The 27,595-nt window shown below is 45.8% G+C and overlaps 1 protein-coding gene across 5 annotated transcripts in view; it reads right to left on the reverse strand.

Annotated features, from left to right (window-relative positions):
- LOC144498946 (endoplasmic reticulum-Golgi intermediate compartment protein 2-like) overlaps nucleotides 1-27,595 on the reverse strand; it is a 58,560-nt gene that overhangs the window by 10,033 nt on the left and 20,932 nt on the right. For all 5 annotated transcript variants that reach the window (XM_078220915.1, XM_078220911.1, XM_078220913.1 and 2 more), the window contains 6 exons: nucleotides 26,714-26,784; nucleotides 24,750-24,790; nucleotides 24,530-24,631; nucleotides 23,147-23,242; nucleotides 19,744-19,799; nucleotides 6,025-6,123 (listed from right to left, as the gene is read on the reverse strand). In XM_078220915.1, the coding sequence (XP_078077041.1) occupies nucleotides 6,025-6,123; nucleotides 19,744-19,799; nucleotides 23,147-23,242; nucleotides 24,530-24,631; nucleotides 24,750-24,790; nucleotides 26,714-26,784 (465 nt within the window). The remainder of the gene's footprint in view (nucleotides 1-6,024; nucleotides 6,124-19,743; nucleotides 19,800-23,146; nucleotides 23,243-24,529; nucleotides 24,632-24,749; nucleotides 24,791-26,713; nucleotides 26,785-27,595) is intronic.

Consider the following 27,595-nt stretch of genomic DNA (forward strand, 5'->3'; position numbering starts at 1 on the left):
TGTGTGTGAACAGGAAGAATAAGGAGGCTACAAAGTCCTTGGCATCTGAATGGGGTAAAGACACAGAGCTGGGGGTGGGGGAAATACCCAAAATATGCACACTAAATACTGGGATTCATTTCTAGAAGGGGAGAATTGAAATTTGTTTTAAGCTTTACTTAGACCTTACTTGGAGTACTGTGCACGCTGCACAGTTCTGGTCTCCAGGTTAATAAAAGGCATTCGACCAGATACAAATAATTCACAAGTGTGGCTCCCAAACTGGGATTTGAAAGGCTGAACAAGCTGGGAGCTCATTTCATTAGGAAAGAGACAACCGAGTGGTGAGCTGATAGAATTCTTCAAAATGATGGCAGGGTTTGATGAAGTCAACATAAAAAAGACATTGCCTCTTGTTGGCAAGAGCAAAACTGGGGTCATAAATGTGAGGTAGTCATTCATAAATTCAACGGGGAATTCAGGAGAAACTTAGAAGCTTAGAATCACCATAGTGCAGAAGGAGGGCATTTGGCCTAGCGAGTCTGTACCGACTCTCTGGCTGAAATGTTACTGCCCCACCTGCCACAGGAATCAGAGTGGGCAAGGGGCGGAACATGGGAAGTTCCATTGACCTCGGGCAGGACGAGTGAGGTTGTAAAATCCCACCCTCTGACAGAACATCTTACCCAGGCCCTCTCCCCTGCCCTATGCCTGTAACCCCACACATTTATCATGGCTAATCCACTTAACCTAGTAAGAAGTCTCACAATACCAGGGTAAAGTCCAACAGGTTTATTTGGAATCACGAGCTTTCAGGGCGCTGCTCCTTCATCAGGTGAGTGATGAAGGAGCAGCGCTCCGAAAGCTCGTGATTCCAAATAAACCTGTTGAACTTTAACCTCGTGTTGTGAGACTTCTTACTGTGCCCATCTCAGTCCAGCATTTAACCTAGACATCTTTGGACATTAAGCGGCAATTTACCATAACCAATCCACATAACGTGCACATTTTTGGACTGTGGGAGGAAACCGGAGAACCCAGAAGAAACGCACTCAGGCACGGGGAGAATGTGCAAACTCCACGCAGGCAGTCATCCGAGGCCGGTATTGAACCCAAGTCTCTGGCGCTGTGAGGCAGCAGTGCTAACCCAGAGCAACTTTACCCAGAGAGTGGTGAGAATGTGAAACTCACTGCTACAAGGAGTGGTCAAGGCAAAGAGTGTGGAGGTATCTAAGGGGACGCTGGATAAACACATTAGGGAAAAAGGAATAAAAGTATACAGTGATAGATAATAGATTAAAACCTGTGGGATGAGGTTTGTGTGGAGCATAAATAGCAGTGTCAGCCAGCTGGGACGAGTGGCTTGTTTCTGTGCTGTATGTAATTGTATGATCAGATGATGTGTTTTTGTTGATGGCGGGCAGTGAATAATGTTGGGGAAGATATCAGAGGGATCTCCTTGTTCTTTTTCAAGTAGTATCTCAGTATCACTTGCATCCACTTGAGTAGACAGGTGCCTCGGTTTAAAGACAACTCTTCCATTGGGCAGCAACCCCCCACCCCAGAATGGCTCAGGGGTGACTGGGATATTGGGGGTCGGGTTTCTGTTCCCCCCATTCTTACATTCTGGATCCATGATCTGTGTCTAGAATTAAAATACAATGGCATAGATCCTCAGCACAAAAACAGGCCACTTGGTCCAACTGGGGCGGCTTGATCACACAGTGGTTAGTACTGCTCCCTCAGTAGTACCTGGGTTCGATTCCGGCCTCGGGTCACTGTGTGGAGTTTGCACGTTCTCCCCGTGTCTGCTTGGGTTTCCTTCAGGTGCTCTGGTTTCCTCCCACAGCCCAAAGATGTGCGGGTTAGGTTGATCGGCCACGCTCAATTGTCCCTTAGTGTCAGGGAGATTAGCAGGGTAAATATGTGTGGTTACGGGGATAGGCCCTGCGTGGGATTGTTGTCAGTGCAGGCTCAAATGGGCTGAATGGCCTCTTTCTGTGCTGTAGGGATTCTATGATTCTATGAACTGGTCCACACTAGTGTATATATTCCACACAAACCCTAATTACCCCCTCCCACTCCAATAGCCTCCACTGCATTCTGCCCCTTTACCTCCTGTATGCATCAAGTCTGCACTTAAAAGCATCGATGCATCAGCTTTAACCACTTACTGTGGCAGCCACTTCCACATTCTCACTACTCACCGTGTAAAGAAATTCCTCCTAAATTTTTTATTTGATCTGTTAGTGGCCATCTTATATTTATGGACTCACTCGCAAGTGGAAATGGTTTCTTCATAACAACCCTATGACTGCTTCAAAATTTTACAGACAACAACAAGGGCAACTTAACACTAACATGGCACCTTTAGTGTCATAAGACCTGCCAAAGCATTTCACAGAAGCCAGATTTGACACCCAGTCAGAATTATTAGGACAGGCGGCCAGAAGCTTCAAAAAGGTAGGTTTAAAGGAAAGGAAGAGACAGAGGTGGAGAGGTTTAGGACGGAATCCCAGAGCTTAGAGCCCAGACAGCTGGTGGTGGAGTGATTGCAATTGGCAAAAGAGGTCAGAATTAGATGAGTGCAGAGATCTCACAGGGTTGTGAGCTGGGGCTGATTATGGAGATGGTGAGGGGTGTGGGCAAGGGGGTGTGGCGTGTGGGTGAGGGAGTGAGGGGTGTGGGTGAGGGGGTGAGGGGCGTGGGTGAGCGAGTGAGGGGTGTGGGTAAGCGGGTGAGGGGTGTGAGTGAGCGGGTGAGGGGTGTGGGCAAGGGGTGTGGGCGAGGGGGTGAGGGGTGTGGGCAAGGGGGTGAGGGGTGTGGGTGAGGGGATGAGGGGTGGGTGAGGGAGTGAGGGGTGTGGGTGAGCGAGTGAGGGGTGTGGGTAAGCGGGTGAGGGGTGTGAGCGAGCGGGTGAGGGGTGTGGGCGAGGGGTGTGGGCGAGGGGGTGAGGGTTGAGGGAGTGAGGGGTGTGGGCGAGGGGGTGAGGGTTGTGGGTGAGCGAGTGAGGGGTGTGGGTAAGCGGGTGAGGGGTGTGAGCGAGCGGGTGTGGGCGAGGGGGTGAGGGGTGTGGGCAAGGGGGTGAGGGGTGTGGGTGAGGGGGTGAGTGGTGTGGGCGAGGGGGTGAGTGGTGTGGGCGAGGGGGTGAGGGGTGTGGGTAAGGGGTGCAGGCAAGGGGGTGAGGAGTGCAGGTGAGGGGGTGAAGGGTGTGAGTGAGGGGGTGTGGGCAAGGGGGTGAAGGGTGTGGGTGAGGGGTGTGGGTGAGGGGGTAAGGGGTATGGGCAAGGGTGATGGGTGCGGGTGAGGGGTGTGGGCAAGGGGGTGAGGGGTGTGGGTGAGGGGGTGAGCGGTGTGGGCGAGGGGGTGTGGGTAAGGGGTGCAGGCGAGGGGGTGAGGAGTGCAGGTGAGGGGGTGAAGGGTGTGAGTGAGGGGGTGTGGGCAAGGGGGTGAAGGGTGTGGGTGAGGGGTGTGGGTATGGGCAAGGGTGATGGGTGCGGGTGAGGGGTGTGGGCAAGGGGGTGAGGGGTGAGGGGGTGAGCGGTGTGGGCGAGGGGGTGTGGGTAAGGGGTGCAGGCGAGGGGGTGAGGAGTGCAGGTGAGGGGGTGAAGGGTGTGAGTGAGGGGGTGTGGGCAAGGGAGTGAAGGGTGTGGGTGAGGGGTGTGGGTGAGGGGGTAAGGGGTATGGGCAAGGGTGAGGAGTGGGTGAGGGTTGTGGGCGAGGGGGTGAGGGGTGCGGGCAAGGGGCTGAGAGGTGTGGGCGAGGGGGTGAGGGTGTGGGCGAGGGGGTGTGGTGTGCAGCAGTGAGAGGATTTGAAAAGATCAGGAATTGCTGGAGCTGCGATAGGGCCGTGGGCACCGGAGTGATCGGTGAACAGGAGTTGGTGCGCGTTGGGAGGTGGCAGTGGAGCTTTGGCTGACCTCAAGTTTAGCAAGGGTGGAATGTGGAAGACTGGCCAGGCGAGCATTCAATGGACAAATCTGAAGTTGCAAAGGCGTGGTTGAGGGTTTCAGCAGCAGATGAGCTGAGGCAGGAGCAGAGTCAGGCAGTGTCATGGAGATGGAAATGAGTGGTCCCTGTGATGACACGGGCCACTAGCAGGTCCCCATTAGTCTTCACTAGCCATCTTCCTTAATAGTTGTGTCTGCTCAAATCAGCTAAGTTCTTTGTCAATCTTCTCTCGTGCTTAGTGTCGGTTGTGACTCAGTGCGGACAACATTCTCGCCTCTCAACCAGAAGCTTGTAGGTTCATGTTCCACTCCAGTGATTTGAGCACAAAATTCAAGGCTGGCAGTGCAGTGCGGGAGTACTGCACTGATAGAGGTGTGTCTTTCAGGCGAAATGTTAAACCGAGGCTCTGGTAGATATAAAAGATCCCATGGCACTTTTTATAAGTAGTCATGATGTGGAGATGCCGGCGTTGGACTGGGGTAAACACAGTAAGAAGTTTAACAACACCAGGTTAAAGTCCAACAGGTTTATTTGGTAGCAAAAGCCACACAAGCTTTCGAGGCTCTGAGCCCCTTCTTCAGGTGAGTGGGAATTCTGTTCACAAACAGAACTTATAAGACACAGACTCAATTTACATGAATAATGGTTGGAATGCGAATACTTATAGTTGTAAGTATTCGCATTCCAACCATTATTCATGTAAATTGAGTCTGTGTCTTATAAGTTCTGTTTGTGAACAGAATTCCCACTCACCTGAAGAAGGGGCTCAGAGCCTCGAAAGCTTGTGTGGCTTTTGCTACCAAATAAACCTGTTGGACTTTAACCTGGTGTTGTTAAACTTCTTACTTTTTATAAGAACAGGGGAGTTGTATGGGCTTGAAATGATCTATTTTTAAAAGTTTAAATGGGTGTAAAATGCTTTGGACATTCTGAGGTCTTGTAAATGTTTCTAGGCACACAAATTATTTCTTCTGTTAGTTACTACATTTGCAAAGTGCTTCTTTGGCTGGAAAGCGCTTTGAGACATCTGCTGGTCACGGGAGCACTGTATAAAATGCAAGTCCTTCTTTTGCTTCAGTGATCGTTTTGTAGTAAGGGGATCAGAACTATGCACAGTGCTCCAAGTGTGGCCTAGCTGAGGTTCTATATAAATTTAACACTACTCTCATTATTATATCCTATTCAAAACCTGTCCCAATTGAAACAAAAACAGAAATTGCTGGAAATCAGTAATCCCTAATACAACCTATAAGTGTTAGAACAAATGGGCAACTGTATGTATGAATACAATGTGCAACACACACAGATCTGTACACGCAAATAGTCCTTTTGTGTTCTTCTACAGGATCAATATACATCGCGGCAAAAGAAGTTTGCTCAGAGACTGTTATTGCAGAGAAGGAAGCCATTCGGCCCCTTGTGTCTGTGTCGGCTTGTTGAAAGAGCTATCCAATTAGTCCCACTCCCTTTCCCTCCCTGTACATTTTTTGCAGACCTGAATTTAATAATGTAACTACAACCTCTTGTTCTAAACCCCTCAGATACGGAATCCACTTCTATCTACTCCTCCAGTCCCAATAGGGATCCTTAAAATTATGAATGTTTTTGAAAGCGTAGACAATGTTTCTACGTGTGGGGGAGAGAAAGACTGGAAGCCATAAATATGAGGTAGTCACTATTAAGTTGAATAGGGAATTCCCAGAGCGGGGTTAGAATGTGGAACTGGCTACCAGAGTCACAACCAATGCAAAATCTCCCCATCTTGATTTCCTTTTTGCTTTAAAATTTGGTCTAATATTTAAAAAACAAACCTTTTTCGGTGAGTATGGTGCTAAACTGAAATTTAAAAATTCTTCACAAAAATCTTGTTATCATTTTAGAATGTGGATCTCCCCACAGAACTGAGGCCACTCACTGCTTTATAGCTTTCATTGAACCATGTCCAAATGTCCAGTTCCAAAAAACATTGTTTTCAAAAATAACAATCCCAGAATCACAAGTAATACAACGGAATTTGACTTAATCAGTCAATCATGGTAAATCATTGGTCCTGAATGAAATATGTTTGAAATCTGTGTGCCAGTGCTGACTCACTTGTCTCTGTTATTTTCTCACTGCCATCTAGTGGATGGATCAATCCTGGGCTCGGCACTCCAAAAGACAAATGGTCAATCCGATGAGAGAAATTGTACACTGTAAGCAAAGAAATCACCAAGTGTTACAAGCACTTACGACACAGAAGCGGCCATTTGGTCCAATTGGTCCATGCCACTGTTTATGCTGCACGCAAGCCTCCTCCCAGCCCTCTTCATCTCACTACATTAATCTATCCTTCTATTTCTTCCTCTCTTGTGTCTATCTATCTTCCTCTTAAACGCATCTATGCCAAACTGTGGGTTGTGTCACCACCCTCCCAAGTGGACTTGCAGGATGAGATTTTTGGAGTCTTGAACTCCCAGATGGCAATGGCTGCCATGGAACTCAGACTGAGTGTTAACAGCTGCTCAGTTCTTTTACACCCTCGCGTATTTTTCCAATGATGGGCCGGGCTTTATGAACTGACCCCTGAGGCTTAATTGCTGCTGCAAACAGAAGCCTGCGAAAAGGTAGGGTTTTTAAAAAAATCCTGCAGTTTAAACACTTGTATCCCTTTCAACTTCACTCTCTCCACCTCCCCCCGCCACCTCAACACAAGCCCAACACTACCCCTGCTTAGCAACTGAAAAATATCCCCCCCCCTTTCCTCCCCACAACCTCACCACTCCTAAACCCAGGGTCTGCCCATTATAATGGAATCACACCAGGAAAAGTTTTGGGAAGCACTGATCTATGCTATTCATTAACTACTCCCTTTGTTAAAGAGTCCCATGATCCCATCACTCTTTGGTAAAGAAATTTCTCCTGAGTTCCCTATTATATTGACTAGTGCCTATCTTATATCTATGGCGTCTATTTCTGGTCTTGCCCCCAAATGAAAACATCTTTTCTGTGCATACCCTATCGAACCACTGCACAATTTTGAAGATTTCTATCAGTTGTCCCCTTACCTTCTCCCCAACTTGTGATATTTCACATGATCAGCAAAACCTCTCGGTTATGGTACCATTCCAGTCATTTTTTTACACCTTCTCTGGTGTCTCTCTATATCCTTCTTGTAATGCAGAGAGCAGAACAATGCACAGTATTCTAAATAAGGCTCTATACAAGTTTAACATAACTTCTTTCTAATTCTATCTCCCTAATAATAGCCCCTATTCCTTTGTTTGTTTATTTTTACATGACCTTATTAACCTATGTCACCACTTTTAGTCTTCGCCTATCCAGAATCCTTATGTTCCAAGGAGTGCGTGACCTGATTATTCTTCCTATCAAAATATATTACCTTGCACTTATCAATATTGAAACTCATGTAATGTGTTTATTAATGTCCTCAATTATTAGGTCACAGCTCTCGGTTGTATTAGCTACATCCCCATCAATGACAGCCACCAAAGATGGGAGAGCTTTCCAGTTATTTTGTTATGATTCGAAAAACCTGGTTATTGGGAAGGTGATAAATTGAGGTGTCAGATCAATGCTAAAAAATCTCATGACTCCAGTCAACGATGAACAAGGAGTTCTCCCAGTGGACAGAAGACAGAGTTAAGCGATTCAGCAACCAATGAATCAGATCAAAGCCCTGCAATCCTGCCACATCCAGTCATGAATGGTGGTGGATAATTAAACAACCAACTGGAGGAGGAGGCTCCACAAATATCCCCACGCTCAATGATTGTGGGACCCATCACATAAGTACAGAAGACAAGATTGAAGCATTTTCCCCCATTTTCAGCCATCAGTGTCAATGATCCATCTCCCATCATGGGCGGCATGGTGGCACAGTGGTTAGCACTGTTGCCTCACAGTGCCAGGGACCCGGGTTCGATTCCTGGCTTGGGTTACTGTCTGGAGTTTGCACATTCTCCCTGTGTCTCTGAGCGTTTCCTGCGGGTGCTCCGGTTTCCTCCCTCATTCCAAGGATGTGCGGGTTAGGGTGGATTGACCCAGCTAAATTTCCACTGAGCGTCAGGGGGACCAGCTGGGTAAATGCATGGGGTTGTGGGGATAGGCCCTGGGTGGGACTGTGGCCGGTATAGGCACGATGGGCCGAATGGCCTCTTTCTGCACTGTAGGATTCTATGACTCCATGACTCTATCTCAGCCTCCTCTTGAGGCTCCAAGCATTGTAAATGCCAGTCTTCAGACAATTGGATTCACCCCACATGATATTAGGAAACAACTGAAGGTACTGGATACATCAAAGACTATGGGCCCTCACAACATCCCTGTGGTAGTACTGAAGTCTTCTGCCCCTAGCAAAGCTGATCCAGCTACTGGTAATCCAACGATGTGGAAAATTGTCCAGGACATACCATTCTGGCCAGTTACTGCCCCATCAATCAATTCTTAGTCATCGGAAAAGTGTTGTAAACTGTGTTATCACATGCCACATACACAGCAATAATCTACCCATCGATGTTCAGTTTGGGTTCTGCCAGGGCCACTCAGCTCCTGATCTTGTTACAACCTTGGTCGGAAAATGTAGAGAAGAGCTGAACTGGAGAGGTGAGATGAGAATGACTGCCCCTGTATCAAGATGTGGAGATGCCGGCGTTGGACTGGGGTAAACACAGTAAGAAGTTTAACAACACCAGGTTAAAGTCCAACTTTTTTATCTATTTCCAAGGAAATTTGCCTCCACCTTGGAGAGTAGACAAGGCTTTGGTTCATGCCTCATCAAAGAGACGGCACTCCCGACTGTGTGGTGTTCCCTCAGTACTGCACTAGGGCTGTCAACCAAGATTCCAAGCTCAATTCTCTGAGATGAGATTCAAACATATCAAACCATCTGACTCAAGAGTGGAGAGTGCTAGCACTGGGCCTAGTTGGACTTTAACCTGGTGTTGTTAAACTTCTTCCTGTATCAAGAAGCATTTGACTGAATGCGGCAGCACTAGAAAACCAAAGTCAATGGGAATCAAGTGAAAACTGTTCATTGGTTAGAGTTATATCTACCACAAAGGAAGATGACTGTGGTTGTTGGAGGTTAATTATCTCAGCCCCAGGACATGCCTGTTGGAGTTTCTCAGCATAGTTTCCAAGGCCCAACCATTTTCAGCTGCTTCATCAATCACCTTTCTTCTGACGTACAGTCAGAAGTGGGATGTTTGCTGATGATTGCACCGTGTTCAGCACCATTCGCCACTCCTCAAGTACTGTAGCGGCCCATGTTTGCACATAGCAAAACCTGGACAAAATTCAGGCTTGAGCTGATAAATGGCAATAAATGGATTTGTACCAGAGAATTGCCAGGCAATGATCATCTCCCAATGCCAAGAATGAATCTAACAACCTCTTCTTGACATTCAAAAGCATTGCCATTGCTGAAACCCCCAATATTAACATCCTGGGGGGTTACCATTGATTAGAAACTATCTGGACGAGACATATAAATACTGTCACTACAAACACAGATCGGAGGTTGGGAATTCTGTGGCAAGTAACTCACCTCCTGACTCCCCAAAGCCTGTCCATCATCTAGAAGGCACAAGTCAGAAGTGTGATGGAATACTCTCCACTTGCCTGGATGAGTGCAGCTCCAACAGCACTCAGTTTATACTATCCAAGACAAAACAGGCCCCATGATGGGCATTCCACCCACCACCTTAAATATTCACTCTCTGCCACTGGTGTGCAATGGCAACAGTGTGTACCATTCAAAATACATTGCACCAAGATTTCTTCAACAGAATCTTCCAAACCTGAGACCTCTATCACTTAGAAGGACAAGGGCAGCAGACACTTGAGAACACCACCACTTGCAAGTTCTGCTCCAAGCCATACACCATCCTGATTTGGAAATATATCACCAGACTGTTACTGGGTCAAAATCCTGGAACTATCTCCCACAAAGCACTGTGAATGTACCTAAACCAGGTGGATTTGATTTGATTTGATTTATTATTGCCACATGTATTAATGTACAGTGAAAAGTATTGTTTCGTGCGCGCTATACAGACAAAACATATCGTTCATAGAGAAGGAAACAAGAGAGTGCAGAATGTACTGTTACAGTCATAGCTAGGGTGTAGAGAAAGATCAACTTAATGCAAGGTAAGTCCACTCAAAAGTCTGACAGCAGCAGGGAAGAAGCTGTTCTTGAGTCAGTTGGTATGTGACCTCAGACTTTTGTATCTTTTTCCTGAAGGAAGAAGGTGGAAGAGAGAATGTCAGGGGTGTGTTGGGTCCTTAATTATGCTGGCTGCTTTGCCGAGGCAGCGGGAAGTGTAGACAGAGTCAATGGATGGGAGGCTGGTTTGTGTGATGGATTGGGCTACATTCACAACCTTTTGTAGTTCCTTGCGATCTTGGACAGAGCAGGAGCCATACCAAGCTCTGATACAACCTGAAAGAATGCTTTCTACGGTGCAGCTCTAAAAGTTGGTGAGAGTCATAGGATTGTGGTAGTTCAAGTGGCTCCATCACTTCTCTAGGAAATCAGCGATGGACAATAAATGCTAACCCAGACAGCAATGTGCACATTGCAAGAATGAATGATAAAAAAGGCATGGGCCCACATTTGATACCGGCTTGGCCCAGTGCTAGCACTCTCCACTCTTGAGTCAGATGGTTTGATATGTTTGAATCTCATCTCAGAGAATTGAGCTTGGAATCTTGGTTGACAGCCCTAGTGCAGTACTGAGGGAACACCACACAGTCGGGAGTGCCGTCTCTTTGATGAGGCATGAACCAAAGCCTTGTCTACTCTCCAAGGTGGAGGCAAAGGCTCCCATGACTGCTATTTCCAAGGAAAACATGGGAATGCTCCCTAATGTCCTGGGTCAATATTTATCCTTCAACCCAACATTGTTAAAAAGAATTGATTCTTTTATTTATGTCATGATCACATTGCTCTTTATGGGATCTTACTGTGTGCAAATTGGCTGCCGTGTTTCCTACATCGCAACAGTTTCTACTCTTCAAGATACTTCCTTGGGTGGAAGACATTTTGGGATGTCCTGAGGTCATGAAAGGTGCTGTATAAACGCAAATCTTTCTTTGCCTTATCAAGTCCAGGACACAGCCTTGGGAAGAATTCCACTTGTACATGTTGCAAACAACAGCTGAGCCTTACTGTACACTGGGAGGTTCACCAAAGGGGAAAAAAAACAAACAGGGTGCATTGAACTTTTACCAGCTATAGTCTGTTTCAATAAAAAAACACTGAAGTCACCCTTTCTATCTTTTGTGCTCTATTATTTTGTGGGAATGATCCTTATATTGTCAAATCGTAAGAAAGACACTTGCTTTTATCCTGCATGTGTGTGTGTGAATGTGTTGATGATACTCTGAGAATTTTGTTCTTCTTTCAGCCGTTTCTTTTGATCTTATTCCCCCATGGCCTTTTCGTTATAAGGTGATGAAAGTGTGAGTGTTGGAGATGATTGTACCGACTCTGAGGAATACAACTGTCCTTTCAACACCTCCCAGTACTGGTATCTCGTTACTGGAGCCCATTCCTCAACAACTGGCTGAAGAACCAGAAACAGTTTTCGCATAGCAAGTTAGGATGACCAAGAACACTCGGCCTTAAAGGACGATGGAAACAGTTTCAAGAATAGCTTTCAAAAGGGAATTGGGTAAATACGTGAAGAGAAAAAGAGAATTGTGGGGCTATGGGGTAAGAGGAGTGGGATTAAGTGCACAGCTCATTCAAAAAGGAAGAGGAATGACGGGCTGATTAGCCTTTTATGCTGTAAGATTTAATTATTTATTCTGGGTAAACAAATTAAAGCAGGTTGAGATGACCTGCCTTTCTACACAAAACTCAGAGGTGCTGCCGATTCCAGTTTGATGTCAATAGCTATTTTAGAGTAGTACCTGGTTTAACAAAAGTAACCTCGGGTGACCTATGCAGGATATATTGGACACCACTTTGGCTCTTAAATGTTGCAACATAACTGGAACAATGGGAAAAGTAAATGTCAATTGTCCCTGTGGTAGTGAGCCCCTTTAAGGGGAGTGGTTTTGGAGGGTCATGTGACCCATTCGGCCAATGGGGCCAAAGCACGTGAAACTGGGGCTGAGCGGGGCTCTCCTAGGCGGTTGAAGTAATCGGTAGCATCTTTCTCACTCTCTGTGCATACTTATTCCTGTTAGTTTTTTAGTTAGTCCATTTGGGTGGTTGCCACTCTTTCCAAGATATTACAATAGGGGCAGCACGATGACACAGTGGTTAGCACTGCTGCCCCACAGCACCAGGGACCTGGAATCTATTTCCGGCTTCGATTGCTGTCTGTGCAGAGTTTGCAGGTTCTTCCCATGCCTGTGTGGGTTTCCTCCGGGTGCTCTGGTTTCCTCCCACAGTCCGAAAGACGTGCTGGTTAAATGCATTGGCCATGCTAAATTCTCCCTCAGTGTACCGAACAGGCGCCGGAGTGTGGCAATGAGGGGATTTTCACAGTAACTTCATTGCAGTGTTAATGTAAGCCCACTTGTGACACTAATAAATAAATTTAAACTCATCTCTTTTATAATATTGCAAGTTTCCCTGGCATTCGGATGCTGGGGAATAGAACCCTGCGCATTTCAGCTTCAAACTACAGAGCTCTGACTGCAACGGCTGTTCACGGTTGGCAGTATAACTTGCTTCCAGCTCTCATTGTTTGAACGTGGCTACCAATGTTAAGCGAACGATGCGGATCTTATGATCAATGGCACAAGGATGTCCATTTCACCGCACTGACAGCTGCTCACAAGGCTTTTGCAGGCTTTTGAGTGGGCAGCTAATGTCAATCTGATGTCTAATCCTGTGTCGTGTCATGTGAAGGCATGTGTGAGCTGAACAAGAGCTCGCAATACTTTTCAACCAGTTAGGTTGAAGAACCCACAGTGAGCCACTCAGGCTAGTAATTGGGAAGTTTAAAGCAGAAATGATAAATTAAATTAAAAGCGCATACAACAAGCGCAGTAAAGATTGGCAAGATATATGGGGGCAAATTTTTCCATTCCACCCACCACAGGGATCATAGCAGGTGAAGGGCGGACCATGGAAAGGTCCTTTGACCTTGGGCGGGCTTTTCCAGTTTAAGGGTGAGGGCGGCTGGAAAATCCCACTTATGGGATTGAGAGAGAGATAAAAGAGACAGAAAAAAGTAAACAAAAATTATGATCATTTTCTTTTTTTAAATCTCCAGGTCCAATTACCTTTTGAAGGAATGGAACTCCAGGCTTGTAAAATGGAGATGTTCTGGGCCTGAGAGGTTATCTGACAGTAATTATTCCTTATCGTGCCATCAAAAATTTACTTACAACAATCGAGGATTCCTAAGCAGCAAGACTTGGTGGAGTGCAGGGATCTCAGAGGGTCGTGGGGCTGGAGGAGAGTATACAGATAGGGAGAGGTTTGGAATGATTTAATAACAAGGCTGAAGACTTTAGAATTAAGATATTGCCCAACTGGAGGATTGGTCAGTGCTCCTGCTGCCCTTGCCATCCTCTGTTGGCAATTTCTGCATTTGAATGAGCATGCATGGACACTGATTTTTTTCCCCTAATAGAATCCCTGCAGTGCAGAAGGAAGCCATTTATCCCATTGAGTCTGCAACGACAACAAGCCCACCCAGGCCCTATCCCCATAACCCCACATATTTACCCTGCTAATCCTCCCGACACTAAGGGACAATGTAGCATGGTCAATCCACCTAACACATCTTTAGACTGTGGGAGGAAATCACAGCACCTGGACTCATTGTTAACATCATTGTTTGATCTGAGTCATTTACCTGCGATATAAATTGTTGCAATTCCAATATGGTGATAATTTGCTATTTACACAATAGAAAGACACTTGGAGGAAAAAAGCCACTTGTTCAACTCTTTCACCTATCATCCAACTCTTTCTTAAACTACTTAGGGTGCATCTCCTGCCCAGGCATCTATCGAATCACTTTGTGTGACAATCATCTTGATCGCAGTCATTTTGAATGTACCAGCTCTTTGGAAGAGCTCTCCAATCAATTCTTTATCTGCCCTTTATTTCTTTTTCAACTATGTATCCATTTTCCTATTGAAAGTCACTAGTGAATCCGCTTTCACTGTCCTTTCAGACAGTGCATTCCAGATGATAGCAACCCTCTGTGTAAAAACATTGCTCCTCATTGTCCTGTAGATCTTTTACCAAGTACTATAAATCTGCAACCTTCTGTCAGTGGAAACAATTTCTTCCTATCTACTCTACTGAACACTTGTATTAAACCTCCTTTAACATTCTCTTCTTTATGAAAAATAATCCAGCTTCTTTTTGAGGAAGAGAAGGTGTTACAGGCTAATAGGCTGGAGGAAATAGATGTTCGGAGGGAGGATGTCCTGGCAGTTTTGAATAAACTGAAGGTCGATAAGTCCCCTGGGCCTGATTAAATATATCCTAGGATTCTTTGGGAGGCAAGGGATGAGATTGCAGAGCCTTTGGCTTTGATCTTTGGGTCCTCACTGTCCACGGGTATGGTGCCAGAGGACTGGAGAGTGGCGAATGTTGTTCCTCTGTTTAAGAAAGGGAATAGAAATTACCCTGGTAATTATAGGCCGGTTAGTCTCACTTCGGTGGTTGGTAAATTGATGGAAAAGGTCCTTAGGGATGGGATTTACGACCATTTAGAAAGATGCGGATTAATCCGGGATAGTCAGCACGGATTCGTGAAGGGCAAGTCGTGCCTCACAAATTTGATTGAATTTTTTGAGGAGGTAACTAAGTGTGTTGTTGAAGGTAGGGCAGTTGATGTCATATACATGGATTTTAGTAAGGCGTTTGATAAGGTCCCCCATGGTCGGCTTATGATGAAAGTAAGGAGGTGTGGGATAGAGGGAAAGTTGGCCGATTGGATAGGTAACTGGCTGTCTGATCACTGTACCGCAAGCCCACGGATAACCTCATGATGCTCCACTTCTCCAGCTTCCACCCTAAACACGTAAAAGAAGCCATCCCCTACGGACAAGCCCTCCGAATACACAGGATCAGCTCGGATGAGGAGGATCGCAACAGACACCTCCAGATGCTGAAAGATGCCCTCATAAGAACAGGATATGGCGCTCGACTCATCGATCAACAGTTCCGACGTGCCACAGCGAAAAACCGCACCGACCTCCTCAGAAGACAAACACGGGACACGGTGGACAGAGTACCCTTCGTCATCCAGTACTTCCCCGGAGCGGAGAAGCTACGGCATCTCCTCCGGAGCCTTCAACATGTCATTGATGAAGACGAACATCTCGCCAAGGCCATCCCCACACCCCCACTTCTTGCCTTCAAACAACCACGCAACCTCAAACAGACCATTGTCCGCAGCAAACTACCCAGCCTTCAGGAGAACAGTGACCACGACACCACACAACCCTGCCACAGCAACCTCTGCAAGACGTGCCGGATCATCAACACGGATGCCATCATCTCATGTGAGAACACCATCTACCAGGTACATGGTACCTACTCTTGCAACTCGGCCAACGTTGTCTACCTGATACGCTGCAAGAAAGGATGTCCCGAGGCATGGTACATTGGGGAAACCATGCAGACGCTACGACAACGGATGAATGAACACCGCTCAACAATCACCAGGCAAGACTGTTCTCTTCCTGTGGGGGAGCACTTCAGCAGTCACGGGCATTCAGCCTTGGATCTTCAGGTAAGCGTTCTCCAAGGCGGCCTTCACGACACACGACAGCGCAGAGTCACTGAGCAGAAACTGATAGCCAAGTTTCGCACACATGAGGACGGTCTAAACCGGGATGTTGGATTTATGTCACATTATCAGTAACCCCCACAGCTTGACTCCTGGACTTGCACAATTTCACAAACTGTACTGTCTGGAGACAATACACATCTCTTTAACCTGTGTTGAATGCTCCCTCCACCCACATTGTCTGTGCACTTAAGACCTGGCTGGCTGTAGAGATTTGCATTCTAATCAGTATTCTGTAATTTGATTTCTGTGTCTGTGCCCTGTTTGAGAACAGAGACCACTCCATCTGACGAAGGAGCATTGCTCCGAAAGCTTATGGTATTTGCTACCAAATAAACCTGTTGGACTTTAACCTGGTGTTGTGAGACTTCTTACTGTCTGATCGAAGACAGAGGGTGGTGGTGGATGGAAAATTTTCGGACTGGAGGCAGGTTGCTAGCGGAGTGCCACAGGGATCAGTGCTTGGTCCTCTGCCCTTTGTGATTTTTATTAATGACTTAGAGGAGGGGGCTGAAGGGTGGATCAGTAAATTTGCTGATGACACCAAGATTGGTGGAGTAGTGGATGAGGTGGAGGGCTGTTGTAGGCTGCAAAGAGACATAGATAGGATGCAAAGCTGGGCTGAAAAATGGCAAATGGAGTTTAACCCTGATAAATGTGAGGTGATTCATTTTGGTAGGTCTAATTTAAATGTGGATTACAGGGTCAAAGGTAGGGTTCTGAAGACTGTGGAGGAACAGAGAGATCTTGGGGTCCATATCCACAGATCTCTAAAGGTTGCCACTCAAGTGGATAGAGCTGTGAAGAAGGCCTATAGTGTGTTAGCTTTTATTAACAGGGGGTTGGAGTTTAAGAGCCGTGGGGTTATGCTGCAACTGTACAGGACCTTGGTGAGACCACATTTGGAATATTGTGTGCAGTTCTGGTCACCTCACTATAAGAAGGATGTGGAAGCGCTGGAAAGAGTGCAGAGGAGATTTACCAGGATGCTGCCTGGTTTGGAGGGTAGGTCTTATGAGGAAAGGTTGAGGGAGCTAGGGCTGTTCTCTCTGGAGTGGAGGAGGTTGAGGGGAGACTTAATAGAGGTTTATAAAATGATGAAGGTGATAGATAGAGTGAACATTCAAAGACTATTTCCTCGGTTGGATGGAGCTATTACAAGGGGGCATAACTATAGGGTTCATGGTGGGAGATATAGGAAGGATATCAGAGGTAGGTTCTTTACGCAGAGAGTGGTTGGGATGTGGAATGGACTCCCTGCAGTGATAGTGGAGTCAGACACTTTGGGAACATTTAAGCGGTTATTGGATAGGCACATGGAGCACACCAGGATGATAGGGAGTGGGATAGCTTGATCTTGGTTTCAGATGAAGGTCGGCACAACATCGTGGGCCGAAGGGCCTGTTCTGTGCTGTACTGTTCTATGTTCTATGTTCTTCAATCTCCCCACATTTCCGAAGTCCTTCATTCCTGGTACCATCCTAATAAACCTCCTCTACACCATCCCAAAGGCCTGGAAAATGGTCCTAATCATCTCTTTCAATAACTTGAACCTTTACTTCATTTTTTCACCATCATGGTTTAGCTCTTGATCTTCATTCTTCACACCATTTTCTTTGCAATGTCCTCCAGTTTCTCAATGAATTCCCTTCAAGGGTGAAAAGCTCAAGGTTATCCATCCTTTGGTCACAGCTCAGTCCTCTGATAATTGGGAGATTGCTCTTCATTACCTCCAGTGCATTAATGTCTCCCTGCGTCTTGGTGACCAGAACTGGACACAGTGGTCAAGGAGTGATCTGATCAATTCTGAACAGTTTGACAATGATTTCATGACTTGGACATTTCCGCTCTGACTATCCCATTTAACGTTCTGTATGCTTTGTTAATTTGCATTGGTTAAATACACTAATCAATCATCAGTTTCAGCTTCATTCTGGACTATTTCCCAATCTTGAAATTGATTGTCCATTCCGAATTGCCCTTGAGAAGATGGCGGGTGCCTTCTTCTTGAATCACTACAGTCCATGTTGTATAAGTACACCCATAGCACTGTTACGAAGGGAGTTCTGGGATTTTGACACAATGACAGCAATATAGTTCCAAGTCAGGAATGTGAGTGACTTGGAGAGGAACTTGCAATTGGTGGTGTTCCTATATATCTGCTGCCGTTGTCCTCCTAGGTGGTGGAAGTCATGGATGTAAAGAGCTTAATGAGTCCACGATGCGGACCTCTTAGAATACGAGCTCCCAGATTAAGGCAATAATGGCTTGACAATCAAGGAGCCCTGCATGTGCGTGTAATGTGGAGTGTCAGGGTTACTGGCACTCGGGGTTTATACTCTGTACGATAAGTGCTACCAAATAAACCTGTTGGACTTTAACCTGGTGTTGTGAGACTACTTACTGTGCTTACCCCAATCCAATGCCGGCATCTCCACATCATGACTACGCTGTGTGAGGAAGTACCTGTCTGAGTGTTGCTTACTATGTAAGTAAATATAAATTTGGTGTAGGGAGGGAGACCAGCCTCGGTGGAGTTATTTCAATGGGATTGGGACTTGTTTATAGCGAGTAGCATTTGTTATACTTCACAATCTGCTTAACTGAGTGCAGCTGACTCGTTTATATTTGGTCCCAGCACCACATTGATATTTACATCATGTTGATACCCTCACTGCTTCAGAGGTGAATGAAACAATGCCCAAGATTGTTTCACTTCACATCAGCCATAGTGAACTCAATGCAACTTGCAACTTTAAATTACTTTTTGATTAAGTTACTTGGTTAATATCTTAGGTGAATTTCTGTAGCAGAGTCTTTACTTAGCTGATTGATAAGGGCCAAATATCAGCCAACATTTCGTACTCAGTAGACAGGTCCCCAGCACTGAAGAGAACCAGCTTACAGGAACTTTCCTGAATATGTTTGTTTGATGTTGTGAAAGCGGCAGTACATACCGACCGACTCAAGAACAGCTTCTTCCCTGCAGCCATCAGACTTTTGAATGGACCTATCTCGCACTAAGTTGATCTTTCTCTACACCCTAGCTATGACTGCAACACTACATTCTGCACTCTCTCCTTTCCTTCTCTATGAACAGTATGCTTTGTCTGTATAGCAGGCAAGAAATAATACTTTTCACTGTGTACTAATACATGCGACAATAATAAATCAAATCGAATCAAAGGATTTGTCTTTGAACAGCACTTTGTCCAGTATCATAACCAGCTCAAGGCTCCTGGCACATATTGAATCACTAGTGTCATGCACGTGAACGCAGAAGTGGTTTTGTGCACAGCAAGATCCCAGAGTTCACGCCATGATGAATGCCAAGTCGATTTTTTTTGGTGATGTTAGTGAAGGGGGAATGATGGCCAGGTCACCAGGAGAACTCCCCAGCTCTTCTTTAAATAGTGCCAAGAGGATTTTTACGTGCATCTGAACAGATGGGATGGCACCTTTGACAGTATGGCATTCTCTCAGTACTGAACTAGTGTTTTAGCCTAGGTTATGTACTCAAAGTCTGGTTACATCGTTTAGATCTATGTCTTTCTGAGTCAGAGGTGAGAGTGCCATTGTTTATAGTTAGGTAGTAACACATAAATACTTTTATATTGTTGGGATTTCAGTGCACTCTGGAAGCAGCAGGTAAGAGTTAATACAGAAATGGGTGGCACGGTGGCACAGTGGTTAGTACTTCTGCTTCACAGCACCAGGGACTTGGGATCAATTCCAGCCTTGGGTCACTGTCTGTGTGGAGTTTGCACATTCTCCTTGTGTCTGCGTGGGTTTCCTCTGGGTGCTCCAGTTTCCTCCCACAGTCCAAAGATGTATGGGTTAGGTTGATTGGCCATGCTAAATTGCCCCTAGCGTTAGGGGATTAGCAGGGTAAATATGTGGGGTTACAGAAATAGGGCCTGGGTGGGATTGTGGTCAGTGCAGACTCGATGGGCCGAATGGTCTCCTTGTGCACTGTAAGGATTCTATGGATTCTATGAATATCAATAAAACAAATGACAAACTGTAGATAAAGTACCTTGAGGATCCTTCGTGGCAAGTACATGAGCATGGCCAAATGGGAGGTCGTATGACCTGAAAAACAAGAGGAATGATCATTACACAATTTAGGAGTGAGTGTAAGTCTCAGTTATTCCTCAATCTACAATTTATGCCTTCTGATATGGGGGTCAGGACATTTTGTGGATGTCCTTTACTGCTGCTGGAAAGAGGGGTCTTCACTGTTCACCATTCTTTGGCAACCGCTATTTTTCATGTATATCTGGAGCCAGGAGACTCAGAAAGGCTCCCCCGACACCAGAGTATCCTGGTCGTCCCTCGCCCCAGTTACTGATGCCCTTACTCTCTTCTCCCTCCCGTCCCCAACAATATTCCCAGGCTGTGCATGAACTTGGGAAAGTTGTTGGATAAGGCTGCAAAGATTGCCATAGGAGGTTGCCGCATGAGTTTATATTGTCAGTTGGACATGAGGAGCACTGCCACACCCTGATCGGACAAGGATTACAGGACACAGATTGAAGGTTTTGGGGAAGAGATACAGGGGGGAAGTAAGGATGAACATTATTAAGCGGCATGTGATAATGACCTGGAACTCACTGCTCACAAGGGTGGTCAAAGAGGAGATGATTAATGATTTCAAAAGGAAATTAGATGGGTGCATGAGGGAAGTAAACTATGGGGACAGAATCATAAAATCATAGAATTCCTACAATGCAGAAAAGGCCATTCGGCCCATCGAGTCTGCACCGACTCTCTGACAGAATATCTTACCTAAGCCCTCTCCCCTGCCCTATCCCCGTAACCCCACACATTTAGCCTGGCTAATCCCATCTAACCTACACATCTTAGAATCATAGAATCCCTACAGTGCAGAAGGAGGCCATTCGGCCCATTAAGCCTGCATTGACAATAATCCCACCCAAGCCCTATCCCTGTAATGCTCATTTACCCTGCTAATCCCCCTGACACTAATGAACAATTCACCATTCACCAACTAGATCCAAAAAGCAAAAATGGGATAATGGTCCAATAAGCTAGAATCATAGATTAACTACAGTGCAGGAGGCCATTTGGCCTATCGAGTCTGCACCGACTCTTACCCAGGTTTATCCCTGTAACCCCACATATTTATCCCATTAATTCCCCTAACCTATATATCCTATGCATCTTGGGACACTAAGGGGCAATTTAGCATGGCCAGCCCACCTAACCTGCAGATCTTTGAATGGGGAATGGGACTGTATGGATTGCTGAACAGAAATTGGAATGATTTTGAATAACCTCCTTCTGTGCCCATGGTTGTTTTGAACAGGATGAACGCGGCATGGTAGCACAGTGGTTAGCGCTGCTGCTTCACAGCTCCAGGGACCTGGGTTCGATTCCGGCTTGGGTCACTGTCTGTGTGGAGTTTGCACATTCTCCTCGTGTCTGCGTGGGTTTCCTCCGGGTGCTCCGGTTTCCTCCCACAGTCCAAAGATGTGCGGGTTAGGTTGATTGGCCATGTTAAAATTGCCCCTTAGTGTCCTGGGATGTGTAGGTTAGAGGGATTAGTGGGTAAGATATGTAGGGATATGAGAGTAGGGTCTGGGTGGGATTGTGGTCGGTGCAGACTCGATGGGCCGAATGGCCTCTTTCTGTACTGTAGGGTTTCTATGATTTCTATGATTTCTATGACTGACACGCTCTGATGGTGTTTCCTCCTATATTATGGTTGTGTATACGTCACACTGCAGACATGTTGTGAGGATGGAAGATACTCCACAAGTTGAACCAGAATTATGAATCCGAACCATTAACAAAGTATTCTACTGCAGGAAGGACTCTCATGGTGAGATGGCCGAGATTCCCTATTTTGAGGAATCTTTAAAAACTGTAAAAATATGGTGATACCTAAACTGAGAGGTTCATGGAATCATAGAATCCCTACAGTGCAGAAGGAGGCCATTTGGCCCATCAAGTCTGCACCAACAACAATCCCACCAATGCCCTATTCCTGTAACCCCATGTATTTACCTTGCTAATCCCCCTGGCACTAAGGGGCAATTTACCATGGCCAATCAACCAATGGAGTGTGGGATGAAACTGGAGGAGCCCATGCAGACAGGGGAAGAATGTGCAAACCCCACACAGACAGTGACCCGAGGCTGGAACTGAACCCGGGTCCCTGGCGCTGTGAGGCAGCAGTGCTAATCACTGTGCCACCATGCCACCCTCTTGTTAAGTTATGTCTGTTAGGAAAGATTGAGCAGGCTAGAGCTTTTTCCAAAATAGTGAAGGCTGCGGAGATACCTGAGTGAGATCTTTAAAATTACGAATGAGTTTGATAACGTGGACACAGAGAAGATGTTTCCACTTGTGGGGAAGACCAGAACTAGGGGCCATCAATGTATGATAGTCAATAATAAATCCAGCTGGAAATTCAGGATAAATTTCGTTACCCAGAGAGTGATGAGAATGTGGAACTCAACTGTAAGGGCGGCATGGTGGCACAATGGTTAACACTGCTGCCTCACAGCATCAGGGACCCAGGCGCAATTCCCAGCTTGGGTGACTGTGCACATTCTCCATGTGTCTGCGTGGGTTTCCTCCGGGTGCTCCTGTTTTCCTCCCACAGTCTAAAAGACATGCGGGTTAGATGCATTGGTCATGTTAAATTCTCCCTCAGTGTACCCAAACAGGCACCAGAGTGTGGCGACTAGGGGACTTTCACAGTAACTTCATTGCAGTGTTACTTGTGACACTAATAAATAAACTTTAAAACCATAAGGAATATTTGAGGCAAATAGATGTATTTAAAGGGAAGCGAGATACATACACGAGGGAGAAGGGAAGAGAAGGATATGTGAATAGGCTGAGGTGAAGCAGGGGTGGGGACGGGAAGAGACTTGAATAGAGCATAAATACTAGCATCGATCAGTTGGACCAAATCATAGAATCCTATGGTGCAGAAGGAGGCCACTTGGCCCATTAAGTCTGCACCAACCACAATCCCACCCAGGCCCTATCTCCATAACCCCATGCATTTACCCAAGCTAGTCCCCTGACACTAAGGGGAAATTTAGCATGGCCAATCCACCTTACCCACACATCTTTAGACAGTGGGAGGAAGCCAGAACGCCTGGAGGAAACCCACGCAGACATGGGGAGAATGTGCAAACTCCAGACAGACAGTGACCCAAGCCGGGATTCAAACCCAGGTGCCTGGGTTAGCGCTGTGAGGCAGCAGCGCTAACCACTGTTCTGTGCTGTAAGTCCTCTGTAATTCTATATAACACAGGCTCTGAGTAAGGAATGTCTGTATCAGGCACTAATTGACTAATGACCGGTTTACTTCATGGGTTGTGAGACGGATTTGCACATTCTGACAACATTCTGAATTTACCCCCCTGAGCTGTGCAAATAAAGAGCAGGATCGTACTAACTTCCCAGCCAGAATGTGGAAATTCCCCGCTACTTTGTTGAGTTCCATTGAACCATGAATCCTGCAGGCGTTCAGAGGATCTGTGGAGTCAACAACTCTGAAAGAAAAATGACAAAACCATTTTCACAGGTCATTTGCACATTAACATTTCCATGCCTGAAAGGGATTAAAGTCATGATGTGGATATGGTATCTTCAGGGATTAAAGTCCGCAGACTCCAGCACTTCAGGTGCAATTTAAACCCTGCAGTGTCAGACTAATTAATCACAATTTCAATGCATTTATAGACAAGCTAGTACACAAGGGAAGCAAAGAACATAAGGATAGGCACGGTGAGGTTGAGCAGAATGGGAGGAGGTGCAGACTAGTTAGGCCGAATGGCCTATTTATGTACTTCAGTTCTGTGTGATAGCACAGTGGTTAGCACTGCTGCCTCACAGCGCCAGGGACCTGGGTTCAATTCCGTCCTTGGGTCACTGTCTGTATGGAGTTTGCACATTCCCCCTGTGTCTGTGTGGGTTTTCTCCGGGTGCTCCGGTTTCCTGCCACAGTCCGAAGATGTGCAGCTTAGAGGAATTGGCCATGCTAAATTTTCCCGAAGTGTCCTAAAATATATAGGTTAGGGGAATTAGCGGGGTAAATAGGCGGGATTGCAGAGTAAACCTGGGTAAGAGTCGGTGCAGACTTGATGGGCCGAAAAGCCTTCTTTGGCACTGTGGGGATTCTATACTATGAATTTTAGGTATCTCCTCACAAAATGGCTGCACCAACTTGACACAGGCACCAGGAAGTCTCGGATTGGGATGAGGGTGTCTGGGGTATGGGCGTGGCTCTGGCTTTTTTTCCAATTCTTTCATGGGATGTGGGGTTCACTGACAAAGGTCAGACTCTGAATTGTTGCTTTTCAGCCTGCCTGCTTCAAACATTATTTAAAGGTTGTATTTGGTAATTAAACAGAGCAAATGTAATGGGAATGAAGGAAGAGAGTCATTGGAGATTAATTGAGTATGTGTCACTAATGTGTCTAATTAAGTAAGGCTCTGTCACTAATAGAGATAGCCACCAGAGAGGGCAAACAGGCTTAAAGATAGCACATCCAACAGTGCAACATTCCCTTGGTACTGCATTGGACTATCAGCCTAAGTTATGAGCTCAAGTCTGGAGGGGGACTTGAACTCATAGGGGTGAAATTTTCTGTTCCGTCCGCCACAGGAATTGGAGCGGGCGAGGAGCAGACCATGGAAAGGTCCGTTGACCTCGGGCGGGATTTTCTGGTTTCAGGGCGAGTGCGGCCGGAGAATCCCGCCCATAATCTCCTGACTCAGATGCAAAAACGCTACTACATATTTCTACAGAGATACCCTAAGCTTTGCGAATTCACTACCTTGCGCTCTTTGTTGTTGCTGTTCCATTAAATGATGACTTTATGAGGGATTCCAGCAGGTTATGCTCCTTGTTCAGCTGTCTGTGAATATTTTGCATCATGCTGCAGGTAAATGTGAGTTTTCAGTTTAGTTTGATGAAGGAAATACATTTCTATTCCAATAGGAACAGTTACCTGAAAGTCAAATGATCGACGGTACAAAGTCTTGTTCAAAGCTCACCTTTGCCACGCCTTCTCCTTTGCCGTTAGCTCAAAGTAAGTCTAAATATTAAGAAAAATACAATGGGACGTCATAATTTCATGCTGTGGAAAAATTAGATTTGATCAAATCACAACACCTATCATTTATATAGCACCTCTAATGCAGTGAAATATCCCATAGTGGATTATCAAATTTTATTTTTTATTCATTCGTGGGACATGGGCATCGTTGGCTGGCCAGCATTTATTTTCCATCCCTAGTTACCCTTGATTGATACAACTGAGTGGCTTTCTACAGGCTATTTCAGAGGGCAGTTGAGGGTCAACCACATTGCTGCGGCTCTGGAGTCACCTGTAGGCCAGACCAGGTAAGGCAGCAGATTTCCTTCCCTAAAGGACATTAGTGAACCAAATGGGTTTTCCTGACAATCGACAATGTTTTCATTGTCACCAGTAGATCCTTAACTCCAGATATTTTTTATTGAACTCAAATTCCATCATCTGCCACGGTGGGATTTGAACCCGGGTCCCCAAAACATTAGCTGAGTTTCTGGATTAATAGTCTAGTGATAATACCCCTTGCCATTGCCTCCCCTAAAGTTTGAGATTGAGCCACATAGGGGGAAATTAGGACTGGTAACCAAAAGCTTGGTCAGAGAGGCAGGTTTTAACGAATTACTTAAAGGAAGAGAGAGAATTGGAGATATTTATGGAGGGTATTCTAAAGTTTAGAGCCCTGGCAGCTCAAGTCACTTACAGTTCTGGTTTCAAATGGGAACTCCAGCAGAGAGAAGTATAGGTAGTTTATTCTCTAACAAATTTCAGACTATTTTTGGTGGGGTTTTACTAATACTCATCCTTGGAGTCGTTACACCTATCTCTGAGAGTGGAGTGGACATCTGAAGGGGACATTTGCTCTGCAGCTCTCACTGGGTAGTGATGCTCCTGGGTACAAATCTTAAAGAATAGCCATCTCTTGGTGCAGACCATCTCAGCCAAGATCGATTGTCTAATATAAAAGCCAAATACTGCGCATGCCAGAATCTGAAACAACAACAGCAAATGCTGGAAAATCTCAGCAGGTCTGACAGCAACTGTGGAAAGAGAATAGAGCCAACGTTTCGACTCAGGATGACTCTTGATGACCTTCGAGAACATTGGCTCTATTCTCTCTCCACAAATGCTGAGATTTGCCAGCATTTTCTGTTCAAGATCAACTGTCTGTTCACCTGAGGTTTGCATATCCATTCTGCATTGTCAACAGCAAATGGATAAATAGGTAAGTTTACTTTGTGTGTGCGTGTGTGCGTGTGTGTGCATGTGTGCGCATGTGCACGTGTGTGTGTGTCGTGTGTGTGTATGTGTGTGCTTGTGTGTGCATGTGTGTGCATGTGCACGTGTGTGTGTGTATGTGTCGTGTGTGCGTGTGCTTGTGCGTGCATGCGTGCGTGTGTGCATGTGTGTGCATGTATGTGTGCGTCTGCGGCGTGTGTGTGTGTATGTATGTGTATGTGTGTGGAAGGGGGGGGTGGAATGCACAGCAAGTGTGAGACGAATGGATAGCTCTTTTGAAGAACAGGCACAGGCATGATGGGCTGAATGGCGTCCTTCTGTGCTGTAAGATATTACGATAACTGGCTGTCAGGAGTGCGATTGTGCTGTAAGGCGAGGCATCTTCCTTTATGTTGATTTCATGTCTATGGAGATAAGACGTACTCAACAATGCAATGTGACGGGGAACGGGTTGTGGGATCCACGTTTACAAACGCACATCCTACTCACTGAATGGCTCAATGGATCAGTACAATAACCCACTATGGCAACAAACCTTCAGGATTGCTTTCTTGTAAAAGCTTGATCGATGCTTAAACCCACAAGCGCTGTACATTGACTGGTGCTGCATGTACTCTTAAAAAAACTTCTGGGTCAGCTCACAAACATGCATCAACATCAGGGACAAAATTGAAGTTGATTAAAGCTTACTGGCTCATACTGAAGGTCTCCAGACTCACCAACCCTGGCTTCCGTTTGATCAATCATGTCTGCTCCAATATCTTTGGACAACAAAGAACAACAGAAATAGGAATGATCTTGCACACATTGTTGTTCAGTTTTGCTTTACCCTTTGTGTTAATTCCTGTTATTACGCAGTGTTTACAGGTCAGGTCATTCAGCAGAACTGATCTATACCAGCATTTATGTTAATCATGGGCCTCCTCCAACCGTACATCATCTCAGCCTATCAGATATTCCTTCTATTCATTTCTGCCTCATATTTATCTAGCTTTTGCTTAAATACATCAATGTCTTTTGTCTCCATGTTGTAGAGAGTTCAACGTTCTCACTGCTTTCTGAATAAAAAGATTCCCCTTGAATTTGCCATTGGATTTATTAGTGACCATCTTATATTTACAGCCTGAATTTTCACAAGTGGAAACATCTTCTTTACTTCCTTCTCCCTGCCAGTCCTTGGTAATTTTGAAGCCCTCTATCAGGTCACCCTTTAGCCTTCCCATTTCTAGGGAAAAGACTGTTCAATTGGATAGGTATAACTACTTGGTTTCGTACATTCTCAAGATGTGGGTGTTGTTGGCAAGACCACTGTTTATTGTTCATTCCTACTTGTCCTGAAAAGGAGGGGTCTTGTTAGGCTATGTCAAGAGGACAGTTAAGAGCCAACCACGTTGATTGTGGGTCTAGAGTCCAATATCGGCCCCGTCTGGGTCAGGACCTTAGTGAACCAATTGCAATCCAGCACAAAATCTGAGCCTGAATCTTTTGAATGGCAGGGGGTTCCTTCCTGCCATCCGAATAGTTCCTCACTGACTCTGAGTGCCTCAAATTCATTTCACACTCGAATGAGCG

Source organism: Mustelus asterias, chromosome 9 (genome assembly GCF_964213995.1).
Source record: "Mustelus asterias chromosome 9, sMusAst1.hap1.1, whole genome shotgun sequence".
Classification (NCBI taxonomy): Eukaryota; Metazoa; Chordata; class Chondrichthyes; order Carcharhiniformes; family Triakidae; genus Mustelus; species Mustelus asterias.